The sequence below is a fragment of the Dermochelys coriacea genome, chromosome 2 (assembly GCF_009764565.3).
Source record: "Dermochelys coriacea isolate rDerCor1 chromosome 2, rDerCor1.pri.v4, whole genome shotgun sequence".
Lineage (NCBI taxonomy): Eukaryota > Metazoa > Chordata > Testudines > Dermochelyidae > Dermochelys > Dermochelys coriacea.
In genome coordinates, this window is record NC_050069.1 from 26,428,824 (window position 1) to 26,445,432 (window position 16,609).

Sequence of the window (16,609 nt, forward strand, 5' to 3'; positions counted from 1 at the left end):
ATCAACACTCTCTGTAAGCGGGAGGAAATTGTGGAACATCTGGGATATTGAGGAAAAGATAAATATGGCTATATTGCATCAGGAGGAAGGGGCTGCATTATTCGTAAGGACTGGAGGAGTGAGTGATTTTCTTGTGATTGAGATGCTAAAGAAAATTATTGGAACTGAATGTTTGTTCTGGTCCTAGTATTTAAGTCTGGGAATAAGGAGAAGGCTTCTTTTGAAAAATGTGTTTTAATGTACGTTTTTTTAACGTGGAATGCACACCAAACAAATTATCAGGAATGAGGCTCCATTTCCCAGCAGTGGACCAGTGATGGCAGAGCCAGTCTGTATTAGTCTTGCTCTTGCCCTAACAAAGAGAGTTTCCTAGGAAAAAATGCTTGGTGTTGGAGAAAGTCTCCCACTTGCCTCTTCTGAGTTGAAGTGTGTTCAGTACATTTGGCATTTTGTGTATGCTAACCCCTATCACTGAAAAACAAGTACCAGGATTCTGTTGTCATTTGGACATTGCTTCATACCACTCACCACAACCATCCTTTGGTCTAAAACTCTATATCTAACCAAGTTTGTGTGCTTAAGCAATGGGCAATCTAAAATATAAAAAATGTTGTTTGGAATTTAAGTAATGACTATCTCACCCAAGGGATTGGTATTTTGAGGTCTTTGCAGTGGTTGGCACTAAAAGATCAACATTTGCTAAGTAATATACAGCTATGTGGGAAATCCATTTTGGGGTTTTTCCCCTCCCCTAATCTTAACACCGGTGATACCTTGTTAACTGTGTGATAGCATTTGGCAAATGCTGACCTTTTAATGGCTTTATTATAATACTAATAAAGCATAGTGCATGGCAGTGACCCAATTATTGGAGCACATGATAATGGGAATAAGAATTCAAACGTATTGGCTTCTGAAAAAGGATGTACCTTATTCCCAATTTCTTGGGTCATTGTGAGGAGAAAGTAGCATATGTTTATGGTATTTTGGTATGATGTTAGTTCTAAAAGGTACTGAAGTAAGAATTGGTTTATTGATACTTAGGATATGATTCACCTCTAGAAGAGGAGGTGGGGCGGTGTTTGTACCCAGGTATTCTGATGTTGGAGACGGTCTTTAAGTTGCAATCAGGGCTCCATAAGAACCTTACCAGAGAACTATCTGGAGGATGAACTGGTTCAGTGTTTCTTTCTCTAGCCAACAATACTTGCCTTTGGGACAGTGCTGGCTCTTAGTGCTGGCCTTCTAGCACAGTGGAAGCTTCAGGCACTTTGGGTCGACATAACCATCCTTTCTGCTTCCTGGGATATATTAGCCAAAGGAATTCAACCTATCCCTGAGCTAGAGCAAGTTCTTCGTGGTCAGTTTTTTAAAAATGATGAAAAATTGCCCAAGTCATTTATATATATCCTTTCTAGGACCTGGGTAAAAAACCCAACAACTATATTTTATGCTCTTAAGCTTTGTCTGCTGGTTTTACAGACACAGTAAACAAACCCTATTCCCAGTGCTCTGCTGACAATACTGATGATGGTGGTGCACAAATTAGGAGGTAAACAAAAAGCCATGTTCATTTCAAGCTTCATTAGAAACACAGGCAGAAAACAATCAATGTCTCCCAAACACAAAAGGTCAAAATTGGTAGGCAAAGAAACTTTGGTTTTCAGGTAGCTAAGAAAGGACTGCATACAATAGACTCACTCTCCCCTTCTTTTTAATTGGCAAGCAATAAAAACCTGCTGGATAGTGTAATGAAGAATATATGAAAAATAAACAATTATCAATAATCATTTTTGAAGAAAAATACACTGCAAGTGTCTGATTGTGATTAAATTGTTGCATTTAAAGGCTGCCTTTCTATTTTAAATCTTGCCTGTAGGATTTTATGGACATTCAGTAACATCTATAGTCTTGGCCTGACGCACATGAAGGATCATTCTTTTGAAGAGCATAATCATAAGATTTCACTCTGACATTCTATTGGTGTAGTCTTGTATAAGAGTCCTTGGGGGCCTTTTAATCGAGTTTTAAACTTTGTTGTACATCCAGGATTAAGTCTGGAGAATTCATGTGTGTCATTTTGTTATCCAGTTACGCAGCAGAAGATGACCAGAAAAACAAATATGATTTTATGTAGTGTTGTTGTAGCTGTGTTGGTCCCAGGATATTACAGAGACAGGGTAGGTGAGGTAATATCTTTTTTGGACCAACTTCTGTTGGTGGAAGAGACAAGCTTTCAAGCTGACCCAGAAGTTGGTCCAATATAATATAATACTGTTTTTTAATACATTTTCGTTTTACAGTAACATGCATTCTTCATCTCTGACAACAATACATGTTCATCTGTAAATTTGAGATTTAGTTAGCATCCTAAACCAAATTCCACATGGCCTCTTGAGTTATATATTACAGTACTATTCTGAAATAGTGAGAGTGCCAAATTCTTGAAATATTAACATTTACCTAATTTTATTAATGTGAACAGTCCCATTGAAGTAAATGGAGCTCCTTATTGAAGTAAAGTTATTCATGTGCTTTACATGTTTGTAGGATCCATACCTTAGTTTGGGTGCCAATGGATGTACAGAAAACTTATGCCTGTATTACTGTTACCCATGATACCACTGTGACTGGTGGGGTCACAGAAACCCCCTTGGGCTGCCACCTGATGTGCTGGGACTACCTCTGAGCCTGTTTTCCCTAACAGCTTGGGACTTCAGTACCTTGCCTGGTTGTGCCAGACACACAAGCCTGCTACAAACACAGACCCTAGTCTGAACCACATCCCCCAAGATCTGCAGGTTTAACTGAAAGCAGTTTAAGAAGTAATCCTGTCTCCAACACCCAGATACCCAGTTCCCAAGGGGATCCAAACCCCAAATAAATCTGTTTTACTCTGTATAAAGCTTATAAAGGGTAAACTCATAAATTGTTCGCCCTCTATAACTGACAGAGAGATATGCACAGCTGTTTGCTCCCCCAGGAATTAATACTTGCTCTGGGTTAATTAATAAGTAATAAGTGATTTTATTAAATATAAAAAGTAGGATTTAAGTAGTTCCAAGTAATGACAGACAGAATAAAGTAAATTACCAAGCAAAATAAAATAAAACACACCAGTCTAAGCCTAATACAGTAAGAAACTAAATGCAGGTAAATCTCACCCTCAGAGATGTTCTAATAAGCTTCTTTTACAGACTAGACTTCATCCTAGTCTGGGTCCAGCAATCACTCACACCCCCGTAGTTACTGTCCTTTGTTCCAGTTTCTTTCAGGCATCTCTTTCGGTGGAGCCAGCTGAAGACCAAATGGGGGGGTTTCCGGGGGCTTATATAGTCTCTCTCTCTCTCTCTGTCATGGGTGGAAACCTCTCTCTCCCCCGTGTAGAATCACAGCTACAAGATGGAGTTTTGGAGTCACATGGGCAAGTCACATGTCCATGCATGACTCAGTTCTTTACAGGCCGACACTATTGCCCACATGTTAGCCTGAAGATTCCCAGGAAAGCTCAGATGTGTATTGGCATCTATCAAGGTCCATTGTTAGACAAGTACTCCCAGTTATTTGAATAATCCCTTTACACTATGTTAACCGAATCTGGCCTTAGGTGCTTTCTACAGCAAACATTTAAATCCAAGCATAGAGCCAACGCTCATAACTTCAGATATAAAAATGATATATGCATACGAATAGGATGAATACATTCAGTAAAACATAACCTTTGTAAAGATATGTTACATGGCATATCTAGCATAAAACATATTCCAGTTATGTCATATTTACATTCATAAGCATATTGCTATAAAGCATTATGGGATGCAACATCACAACCACTGCTATGGTTAAAGATATGTCTGTACTCACTGTAAATCCTTCCAGCATAGATTAGTATCTTAAACGCTGCTGATAATAAAACATCTCACTCCTATAACACCTTCCAACCAGTGATCTCGAAGCACTTTAAAAACAGTAATGAATTAAGCCTCACAGCACCCCTGTGAGGGTGGGAATTAGTCCTGTTTTACAGATTAGGAAACTAAGGCACAGAGAGAGGAAAGGGCCACATTTTCATAGGTTATAGTGCATTTACAACTGTGTATATGATGTTTAGACTGGCTAAAAATCAGCTCCAACAAAATCATGGTCAAGATCTGTGCAAGAACAGGATTTGGGAGTGTGGACGGCGTAGGTAATTGTAAAAGGCGCTTCAGAGCACTACCCAGCTTTACACCTCCTTCCAAAACAGCTGCATCTCACTGTTTCTTCTTTGAGATGTAGCTTGCACTTCTTGTCATTATCTTCAATGGACATTAACATTTTTGTTTAATTTGCCTGTGAACCCCAGAACACCCCTGACTTTCTGCCCATATAATTTGTCTGTCCTCAGGTTCTTGTCCTAAACTTCCAAATATCGCAGTTGTTCGTTCCTCATCTCTTTCTTTTATTGATCATTTTAGTTGCATTCTATATGGAGAGAAAGTTAATTCTGAAAAGGTAGGGGTCCATAGTATCCTTTCATAATGATTCCTTTATCTAGTCTACTCAATTTTCAAGTTACAATATGACTTTTTTTTTCCTAAAATCCCCTGCAAACTCCACCTGATTCTGCTTTCTCACTCTAACATAATCACCAGTCGTATTGATTCTGTAATCAGGACTTACTGTAGCTGACAATATCGTAGCTGATATGTAAGGTGGAATATAGACATCCGATCACTCTTCCATATTGGCTGTGTATTACCAACAGTACTAAAATCTTATTTTGGTCAGTACAATATGCAGCTATGATTCAAGAACACCTAGAAAGCTGATATATTGAATTCTATTTTTTTACAAAGTTACTATGATCTCTCTAATTGCATGTTAAGGTTTGTCTCTTTGCCTTAATAATTGGCAATGCTGAGACTGACATTTGTATTTAGTGCTTTCTGTCCCCCTGTTGTAGGTATTTATTTGCTTTGTCAAAGTTCTGATTGCACCCTCCCTTTCAATCAGTCCTACAAATAGGAGGTCAAATCCTGTTTATCTTAATCATGAGAAGTTAACTTCAGTGTGACTTGGGATTTGGCCTGCTGGTTTTTGTGTTTGCCTGTTAATAAATTATGAATATCGTATTGCAAAAGTCTGCCTAAAGCCAGCATTCATGACATGTAAGTAATAATATTTTCAGTGAAGCTTGAGGGCATATAGTGCTCTCACTGCGTACTAATACAGTAAATTCTTTCACAAAGCTTTTTCTCTTTTGCAGCACAGTTAATTTTACATTTTGTTTACTGACAAAGGAATGCACTTGGGTTTATAATATTAGGTAGAATGGGTTTATGATGTCACCCCTATTTTTATCATGGTGGAGGTGGGGGAAGAATTGAAGCGTACTCTTGTACAGCTGAAGGCTTTTGGTGGAACTTGGAGACTCTCACACAAAGGACTGAGGAAGTGACATCCCTGGTTCAGTGAGCCTAGAGGGAATGGCTTTTCTCTTTAACATTTCATTGTAATCTTTCTGATGATACCTCCAAATGTCAGTTCACACCTCACAGCTGAAGTTGAATTCCTCCCAAAATAACTTCTGATGTACATAAGTTTTAAAAATTAAAACTCGGCCACATAAGCTGAACGCACATCCCCATCTGAAAAACCTGATGAAATTCTGTATACTCTTAGTTGTACTGCAGTCTTTTTGTTTCTAATTCATCTCCTGTTCTTTAAATGTTAGCACCAATGTTGGTGGCTCTGAAATACAACAGAACAATTAATACCATTGGTGCCAAAATGCTTTATTATATAATTATTATCACTATGAGTCCTTAATGTTTAGATATCCCCATCCAGAGAAGTCCGAGGCTTGGCTTACAATTAACAGTTAGGTCAACCCAGCTCTGTATGTCAGGAGTGTGAAAAAAAGCCATCCCACTACCCAGCATAGTTATGCCAACCTAACCTGCAGTGTAGACAAAGCTATGTCAAGAGAAGAATGTTTCCATCAACAGAGCTCACTTTGTTCAAGGAGGTGGTGTTCCTATATCAACAGAGGAAACCCCTTCCTTTGGTGTAGGCTGCATCTACCCTATGGAATTATGCCAGGATGGCTATGCCGGTAAAATGTCCCTAATGGAGACATAGCCTTCATCGCTTCGGTTTCAGGAAGGAAAGAAGTTAGGATTCTATTTTTGTCCTGGTGGTGGTTTAATACCAAAATGAACCTCTCTTGATTTAAAAGAGCTTTGGTAGCTTTTCTAGAAATAACTGAATGATCTAGCAGCTCAATCAGGCACCCATTGAAGTCAATATTTGGACTCCCATGGACTTCCATGGGTACTTAATTGGACCCTGTGATAAGGTGGAGGAAGGAAATAGTCATAAATCTTTCCCATCATGAGTAAGGTCCCATCACAAGTTAGTCAGAGGCAAAATGTTCTGAGACATCTGCATGTGCATGGAAACTTGTCTGACTTGCGTTCAGAGAAAATAATATATTTAGATCATAACGGGAATTTGCTCTTTTGTCCTCAAGGGAAATTATTCTATTGGGAAACAATAAGTAAGTCAATTCCATGTTCCTCATTTTCTACTTCCTGTTTTTTTTCCCTAGGTGATACAGCAACTGCTTGTGAAAGGTTGGAATTAGCACTGCAGTGGTATATAAATGCACACGACAAAGGTGACAAATAATGAGAGTTTCTCCAGCTGCTTGTGCCCATCCCCCTAATATTTACCTTATAGCAATCTCCCCTTTCCTATGTTGAAAAAGTAAATTATTTGTCACAGTGTCCTCCTGAAACCTCCCTATGTAACTTAATTTTCTCTGCTGGGCTTGTTTCTAAAAGCTATCTCTTTTGATTGCTGTCCCCATCTGAGACATTTCAGACTAATGAAACAGTGTGGTTGTTTTTACCTCTGAAGTGATATTTCTTTTCTATGGAAGAATTTCACACAATTGAATGCAAATAGAAATCTGAGCAGATATCTCTACTAAGCTGCTTTTAAAAACAGAATTAGCCTAGTAAAGAACTTGCAAGTATATGCTGTGCATTTTGTGAGCATAGCCTGATAGTGATGTTTTATTAAAATGTTCTCTGTCTCTACGTATTTTCAAAAATAGCAACTTAAGGAATCACAGAGCTGTTGGGCTTTTCACAACAGAAACTGTTACAAGACTGAGTGTAGCAATTCCCCCTCCCCTGCTCTAAATACACTAGTAAATGATCACAGACGTAGGGCCCCATCCTGCAAACACTAATTAATATGTGCAGTACTTACTGTGGTGAGTGGCTCCATTAAAGACATAGGCATTGTCGCCATAGTAAGCACTACACCTAGTAGTAAATGTTTGCAGGATTGACTTCCATGGATGGTTACGAATGAAAATGCAGTACAGTTTTTCTACTGTTATAGCTGTACTATGGGGCATCCAAACAAGAATTGTGCTGGCCATTTTCCAAGAGCCAGAGGGCCATGTTTAATTGCATAAAATACATCATGCTTAAGTGCCTCATCTTTAATATGAGGTACACCCTCCTATACAGAGTCTATGGGTCTACTCAGATCAAGATGGAACACTGCATGCTGAGTCCTGCAGTACAGGCTGTATTATAGAACTCAGTGATTGGACACTGGATTACACTTTGCCAACTCCTGATTAACTAAAACTATATTGAACTGCTCACAAATTTTAGGAATAGTAAATAAATTTTTCTGGCATATCTGAAGATAGCTACCTACTGAGGAAGAAATACGTAAATTGGCAGTTTGCTAGGAGAGAAAAATATGTAAGTCTTGCATAATGGTAAATTTTGATTTTAAGCAAGAAGATTCCTGTATTATGTAAGGTTTCAGAGTAGCAGCCGTGTTAGTCTGTATTCGCAAAAAGAAAAGGAGTACTTGTGGTACCTTAGAGACTAACAAATTTATTAGAGCATAAGCTTGAAGTGAGCTGTAGCTCACGAAAGCTTATGCTCTAATAAATTTGTTAGTCTCTAAGGTGCCACAAGTACTCCTTTTCTTTTTGCTGTATTATGTAATTTATCTTTTTGTGTGCCCATCTCTGTGGCATCTGGACACATGATCTATGATAACATCAACATGTTAAAGTATAAGCTTTCGTGCATCCGATGAAGTGAGCTGTAGCTCACGAAAGCTTATGCTCTAATAAATTTGTTAGTCTCTAAGGTGCCACAAGTACTCCTTTTCTTTTTATGTTAAAGTATGTTACCAACAACAGATTCAGTGGCAATGCCTACTGTAAGTGCCATGTAAGCATTTTAGTTTTTCAATATCTTAACTAAACAGACATCATTTTAAGTTGACCTCATAATTAAACTTACCGTATAGCATTTTAATGTCTAAGTATATGGAAAGGTTTTTATTGATAGGTTTACCACTTTAGAGAGCATTTCTACCTTAAAAATACAATTTAATCTTCGTGATACTGTTCAGATTGTACCTGGAAAATGCTTAACTGCCCAGAAATTTTGATAAGTTTATTCACTATTAGCTTGGGGGGAAAATAAATTTGGAGGAAGGAAGTGGGAGACAGTCTGACGATGGTGACCAGCTTTATTAATCATTAATATGTATTACTGCAGCACTTAATGGCTCATCTGAGCACAAGGGCAATATATGCACATAGTAAAAGGTAATTGCCGTGCCAAAGAGCTAATAGTCTAAAGACAAACAGATGAAAGGAAGGAAGTATGACTGTAGAACCTCAGAGTTACGAACATCAGAGTTACGAACTGACCAGTCAACCATAAACCTCATTTGGAACCAGAAATACACAATCAAGACACAGCAGAGACCAAAAAAAAGAGAGAGAAAGAAAGCAAATACAGTAATGTGTTAAATATGAACTACTAAAAAAATAAAAGAAAGGGAAAGCAGCATTTTTTTCTTCATAGTAAAGTTTCAAAGCTGTATTAAGTCAATGTTCAGTTGTAAACTTTTGAAAGAACAGCCATAAAGTTTTATTCAGAGTTACGAACAACCTCCAGAATGAACTCTGAAGTTCGACTGTATCTCTATGTTATCAGCTGAGAAATGAAGTGACATAGGAAGTCTGTGACAGATCCATGAGTTGAATCCTCAATCCAGTTTTTTAGCCATAATATCATCCTTCCTCTCTGAGGAAAATTCCTTTCGCTAATATTTTTCAGATTGGACTTGGTAATAGCTTAATTGCTCTGCATTGTTGAGATGTTGTCTAAGCATCTCTGTGGGCAAAATTCAGAGAAGTGTTGAATAACCACATCCTCCTTTGAAGTCAGTACCTCTCAGGACCCCAGATGGGTGCTCTTTTCAAGAGCACTAAAAAGGCCTGTTAGTGTTTCTTTTTAAATCTGTTTGTTAGGTGAAGACATGGAATAGATTTATTAGCAAACTCCAAAACGGATATCATCACATATCTCATCCAGGCTCCAGCAGTTGCCAGGGCTTTGCCGTTTGCCACATGAAATCCACATAAATCTGACTAGATATTTCTGGTTAATTTTACTAAATGAAATTGCTGAAGTGACAGTCATGGAGTGATTAACAAAGTCTGTAAATCTGAAGTATAAAGGTTGTGGGGCTGGGGGAATGAATCAGTGCTACTGTATTTGTGAAATAGAACAAAATAAAACTTAAACTATGATATAGCCCAATCTATATTAATTGCTCTTGATCACCAGCATTGACATATTGTATTGCGCTATAACAGTGAGAGATCCATTTCGTTTTTCTGATATGCTGTGCCACTAGTTATCTCGTGAGTTCTCAGGAAGGATAGTAATGTGGGTGTGCATATGCATCTGGTATTTATAGAAGACTTTTTTAATGGTGCTAAAAACTGATTTCCTCAGCGTTTCTCAAAGCTGCAGTGGTGTTTTTTGTTAGTAATCCTATAAGGAGGGTTGGCAGTTTCCAAAGTAATTAGAACCTTGGAGCAAATAAACACCAAATGAACCCTCTTCTTTTGAAGTCAGGGGTTTTTTTTAATAGCCCTGCTCTGCTATAATTATGTACCAGTCATTATAACATTAAAAATCATTTTAAGTGAATGAATGCTATTTTTTTTGTTCCTTGCTAATTATGAACTAATTATAGTTTAGGGTGGTTTTCTAAAAAAATCATCTCATTATAATAGCCATTGGCTCTGACTGCTTCAGCCTTGAGTCTGCAGGGAAAGAAGCAGTTCAAAGTTTTATCAATCTAGGCTGACTCAAAAATGGCTAATGGGTATTCTAGTGGCTTGAACTAGACCCTTAGTTACAAAGAGTTAACAGACACTTTGGTTTAACTCATGTTCATTTAACAAGTTACATAATGTGCAGCATTATCGCATATCTGTGAGCCCTAAAGGAGGACAGTGACAGAGACATACCTGATAACGTAGGGAGGTAATTGCTCTTCACTATGAACACTGCTGAAGAAGTCAATCCTTTCACTCCCAGTAATAATGTTAGCAGAACTAAATATGTATCAGTTACACCTGTGCAAGCAAATACAAATTAGGAACAAATTAGGTATAAGAATGAAAAAACCCAGCTTGCCTCTCAGCTCCCAGCTTTTGTTTTCAAAGATGGCAGTTAGACAAACCTATCGTTTTACTTATAAACTGAACACATACAATCAGGAATACCTGAGATAAAATAAACATGGAAACCTGCAGTGACACTTATTTTTAATAGACTCATTTTTCAGAATAGAATACATGTAAATCTTTAGCCTTCAAACTCCTGCACCTATGTCATCTTAGTGCCAAATTCCCTCCGACCAAGAGCTATATGTAGCTGGCAAGCACTGTGGGACTAACCTGATATTTTCACCAAACGGTACAGACAGATTTTTATAGATACACTGTAACCTTATGTGCTTCTAATATTTGTAAAATAAAATTCAAAACCTTTAAATATATATTTTTATAGTGTTGCCTAGGGTGAGAATTTTTTTGTAATTTTTTTAAAGAGAGAGACTTAGATCTAGCAAGGCAATTTGCTGGAACATCATTTACTGCTTCCCAACCAGTTGCCACATAGTGATTCTAGAAGTGACTTTGAATACATTAGGCTCATCATGTTCTATCCTAGAGTATGCTTCTCTGACTCAGGTTCGTAAATGCTACTTAGAGCTTCTCTACCCAAGGACAGGTTTCAGAGTAGCAGCCGTGTTAGTCTGTATTTGCAAAAAGAAAAGGAGTACTTGTGGCACCTTAGAGACTAACAAATTTATTTGAGCATAAGCTTTCATGAGCTACAGCTCACTTCATCAAAATGAGCTGTAGCTCAGGAAAACTTATGCTCAAATAAATTTGTTAGTTTCTAAGATGCCACAAGTACTCCTTTTCTTTCTACCCAAGGAGTTATTCCAGAATAGCTATGTGACAGACTGAGACTATCCTGCTATATCCTAGACCAGGGTTTCTCAAACGTCATTGCACCGTGACCCCCTTTGGACAACAAAAATTACTACAAGACCCCAGGAAGGCGTACCAAAGCCTAAGGTGCCTCCCCCACCCCTTTCCCCACCCTGAGAGACACCGAAGCTTGAGGGCTTCAGCCCTGGTGGTGGGGCTTGGACTTTGGTTTCAGCCCCGGGCCCCAACAAGTTTAACAACAGCCCTGGCAACCCCATTAAAATGGGGTTGTTACCCACTTTGGGGTCCCAACCTATAGTTTGAGAACCGCTGTCCTAGACACACCTTATTGAATAAAGATAAACTTTATTGAATTAAGTTAAACCTTATTGAATTGGGTTTGGTGCCTATGAGGTCCATGGTACTGAAAATGCAATTGTTTGTGTGTGATTGTAGGATTGTATGCAACTTTACTAAGGACGTGACTAATATAAATGTTAGGAACTTCAGAGGACTTTTTGGGACAATGCATGTAAAGTGGCCTTTCTAGAAAATGTCTGGTGGGTGAGGGGATGACCCACTTCAAATCCACTCTTTGAAACTACACCCAGGGGAGGAAAGCCAATGTCTATTAATTACCTGCTCCTGGAAACTCCAGATCCAAGACCCCTGAACTGTATCAAGGGCAGGCTACACATGTTATGAAAGTGCTAATTCTGAGCTGAGGCTGTGATGAACTTATGACTACAAAGGAAACCCTTTGGTGGGGTGTTCAAAGACTGCTCCTACCAGAGCCCATGTTAGAGTTGGAGTGATGTCTAGTACACTTATTAGCATGTGTGTAGGTTCTTTTATTGTTTTCAATGTTTTCTCTATAATGCTTTTTATCTTAAGACTAAAGTAGGCTTGTGTAGGAAGTGCTGTGTGGTGCCTTGTAACTATAGCAATTACTCCTGTTAACCATCTCTGAAGAGAAAGCAAGCAGGTGCCCTTGGGCAAGCTGAGTGTGCTTCAGCGTGAAGGCAGGGAGCTGTGCTACCTAGAAATACCCCAGTCAGAAGCGGGAGAGATATGAGTATCCTCCCAGAAAGGCACTGGCTGGAGAGCCAGAAGCCTGAGGGTGGATGCCCTTGCCAGACCACTGAGAGGAAATATAGGTGAAGTGCCCTGACCTGTGACAAGGTATTCTCTCTGTGTGCGGGCGCTCTTATTCCAGAAGTCTGAATCCACTTCCAAAACTGATTAAGTTAATTCAGAATAAGATGCTTTTATTCCAGAATAAGAGCATCCACTCATGGAGTAAATCAGGAATAGTGTATCTGCTTTAAATTCACATTCTACCTAATTGCAGATTAACTTTTATGTGTTAAGTCTTTAGATAATCCATAGACCGTTTGCATCTGAGCTATATATTTTTGCAACGTTAACGGATTTAATCAAATCTTTTAGATTTGCACTCATGTATTCATGGATTACAGCGTGTATTCTGTGTGTCACCTTCAGCATAAACTCTGTATTCTATTTTGTCTTTCTTACTTCTCAGATTCAAAATGGCATCTGCTCTAGGAAAAGTTTGGGTATGTATCATGAAATAGAGTAGAAGGTATTTGATAATAGCTTATTGAGTAATATGTGCTTGTACTTAATGCTGAGTCCTTTATTGATAAATTTGTGCTGGGTAAGAGTGAAAATAATTTAAAAAAAAGTTTCTTGAGAGGCTAGGTCAGGAATTTCTCTCTAAAACTCCTCTTGCTTCTGCTTTTTCTCAGAAAATTTGACATCTGCTTTTTTTCATTTTTGCTGAACTGAGAGTTTCTGAGCATGAGGCCTTGTTTACACTACAGGGGAAATTCAATCTAAGCTATGCAATTTCAGTTACATGAATAGCATAACTCAAATGGACGTAATTTAGATATACCTAATGCGGGGTCCATACTACGCAATGTCGATGGGAGATGCTCTCCTGTCGACTCCCCGTACGTTTCTCAATCCGGTGGAGTACAGGAGAAGACCCGCTAAATCGACCGCCGATGCATCCATCACTGCTGGTCGATCCCCCAGTAAGTGTAGATAAGCCCTTAGAAAAAGACATGCTTCGAGGACATATATTGGTTCCTGTGTACCCAAAAGGAAGGGGAAATGGATTTGGAGGAGAAAATTCAGCTTCCCAAAGGAATGGAACAGCTGGTGTGAAGGTGTAAAATAGTGCATTGGTCCTTCATGAAGCAAATCCCACATATATGATTGGAATGGGACCCTGACTGTTGTTACCTCACTTGGCTACATGTAGGAGAGATGAAGTAAAGCAGAAGTAGTGAGATCTTCCAGACCGTTTTTTTTTTTTTTTTTTTAAATAATGGGGCTATCAGCTAACTGCCTGAGAAATGCGTACATACATACCTGTAGAGAGTGGGCAAAACAGATTACTCAGATTCATGGCTGGCATGCAGAGAATAAATAGTCCAAAGAAAAGCTGATGATGACATTTTCTCCGGCAAAAAAAAAAACGGGGTAAATGTGAATTGCTCTGTTCTTGTTAACTTTACTTGCTCTCAATAACATATTAAAATTTGAACAACTCAGATGTGATTAACAACAAGGGGAAGGAAAAAACCACAGATTTGTGTTTCATTGTGTCCCTTGGATTTATTTCTTAAGAATGTCAATTGTCCATATTGATGAGAAATTCTAATTTGAATTTTTGTCCAGTGATGGAATATACCAGTGTACACCCAATTCTAGGCAGGGCTGAGACTAACAGAACACAATTATTTATATTGTTGCAGAAGTTTTAAAGCTAACATCACTGGATTATTAATCAGAGGTTCCAACAATGTCAGAACATAGTTTCAGCAAAGACATCTGTTATCCTCTGCACATCAATGGAAGAATAATAATTAAAAAGTTAGATGTTTATAAATATTTAACATTTTTTTCTCTCAAAGGAAGAAATTCACCCTTTGCAGAAGGGCAGTACATGGGTTATACACCATTTAAACAGGGATGAATTTCAGTGATCATGCAGACTCTGAAGAGTACCCTTAACCCAATATGCTTTTGGGGAGAGGGGGTGATTTCCAGCAATCTCTGTCATAAAAGAAAATCAGACAGTGAGATGCTGCCCACATTTTACTTAAAGGCTCCCACAAAGAAATGTGCCATAGGCAAGAAGTGTGAGGAACATAATACACTCTCTTAACCACAAGCCAGGAGAGTAAACAAATTATATGAACATGCAGTTTGCTGGAGATGTTTACAATTTTTTCCTGAACAGTACTTTCAGTTGGATAATTTGAGCACTATATTTAGGATGTGTGCTTGGAAGGGCAGAAGTGGTGGGGCTTGAAGATCAGAGATATCATCTTAGGGGAAATTATCAGAAAAGTATCTGCCATTCTTATGAGGTCTCATGCATTCCAAAGGATGTGCTCTTCAGAAGTATGCTTATCAGCCCAGAGTTAAGTGCTCTCTTGGGTGGCCTAGCGGTTTCCCGAGAGGACATAAAATAGAGGTGAGACAGTGAAATCACCTGAAAAGTCTCTTCAATTGGGTGGCAGAACTTTAACAGGAATTCCCGCAAAGCTCCCTCTAACCTGTTACTGAATGAGCCCTAAACAAGTATAAACTTTGTTTTTGTTTTCTTGAATATCCTGATCATTTTGACACATTGGTTCCATACGAAGCACCTAATTGTGCATGCCCGTGCTCTGCACCTTGCAGGATTTGGGCTTAATAGGCATTATTTCTGGTGTGCCGTGCCTGAGTGCTCAATTCACAGGGTGGACAGCAGGGCCCTTCCTGTTTTCCCATGGATCTATCTACATTCTCTGCAGTAGTCAGGAAGTGTGCTTTATGGAAAAGAGTGAGGAAACCCTTTATTGTGCATAAATAATAAGTTTAACACAGGGTATCATACAGTATTAGTTTATCTTACTCCCATAGGAAAGGTAGGATAGCGTGGAAAAGAAATAGAACCAATATAATTTAATTGGCTTTTTATGCGTTGTTTTTTTAGGATCTTCTGTATAACGTATTGCAAGCATTTTCTTTAATGATGGTCTGGCGCGCATCCTGTTAAATAGACTGGCTGCTCAGCTAAATGACCCTGAAGTGGGTCTGCAATTAGTGAAGGAACAATAGCCAGAGAAATTCATGTTGCACCTGACCAATAATACAACAGTATATCCAACCAGAAAATACACGTGGCATGATAGGTGTCAACTGAGGGCAAACCTTCCAAAAAGAACACACTTCAGCATAGCAAAACTGAACCAGCACTGTCGTCTCTGCACAGATTTCTTAGGTAAATCATTTAATCTTTTTGAGCCGAGTTTTGACAAATGATCATGTTATTTAGTTCTCGCACTGTTAGTGATATCTACCTACCTGCCTCACGGGGTCTTTTGGGGCTTTGGGTATGTCTTCACTGAAGAATTAATTTGAGTCACAGGTACCGACTTTCATTTTTCCCTGTGGGTGCTCCATCCCTGCTCCGCCCCAAGTCCCTGCCCTACTCCATCTCTTCCCCCAAGGTCACACCCTTCGCCCTGCCTCTTCCCACCTCCTTCCCCCAGCACCTGCTGCCGAACAGCTGATCAGTGGCTGGTGGGTACTGAGCACCCACTATTTTTTTTCCCAGCGCACTCATGAAGTCGGTGCCTATGACTTGAGCTATGTATGCTCAAGTTACTCCTCTTGAGTTAGCCTACCTCAAGGGAGAGCAGCCACACTGCAAAATAATATTAAAGTTATTGTGTCCACACTAGCGCTGTACTCACTTGTGTGGCACAAAGACTTCTGAGGGCATATCCCATGATTCTTAGCATAGCACTATGCTGAGCTCCACTCACTGTTTCATAGTGCATTGTGGGAGAACTTGCCTAACCTTTCTGGGCACATAGGGTAGTTGTGGGAAGACACTGGAGGACTTGCAGCAGGCAAATGGTGCTAGCCAGTATCTAACCTGCAAAGGGGTCATGTTAGCAGGTGACAAGTTGTGCTCAAAAAGAAAAGGAGTACTTGTGGCACCTTAGAGACTAACAAATTTATTAGAGCATAAGCTTTCGTGAGCTACAGCTCACTTCATCGGATGCATTTGGTGGAAAAAACAGAGGAGAGATTTATATACACACACACAGAGAACATGAAACAATGGGTTTATCATACACACTGTAAGGAGAGTGATCACTTAAGATAAGCCATCACCAACAGCAGGGGGGGGAAGGAGGAAAACCTTTCATGGTGACAAGCAGGTAGGCTAATTCCAGCAGTTAACAAGAA

The 16,609-nt window shown here is 39.1% G+C and overlaps 1 protein-coding gene across 7 annotated transcripts in view; it reads left to right on the top strand.

The window, feature by feature from the left end:
* The window catches only part of SAMD12 (sterile alpha motif domain containing 12), a 248,251-nt gene that overhangs the window by 166,095 nt on the left and 65,547 nt on the right, over window positions 1–16,609 (top strand). For 5 of the 7 annotated variants that reach the window (XM_038392676.2, XM_038392672.2, XM_038392677.2 and 2 more), the window contains one exon: window positions 6,593–6,661. The exons of the other annotated variants lie outside the window; for them this stretch is intronic. In XM_038392676.2, the coding sequence (XP_038248604.1) occupies window positions 6,593–6,661 (69 nt within the window). The remainder of the gene's footprint in view (window positions 1–6,592; window positions 6,662–16,609) is intronic. 7 annotated transcript variants of the gene reach the window in all.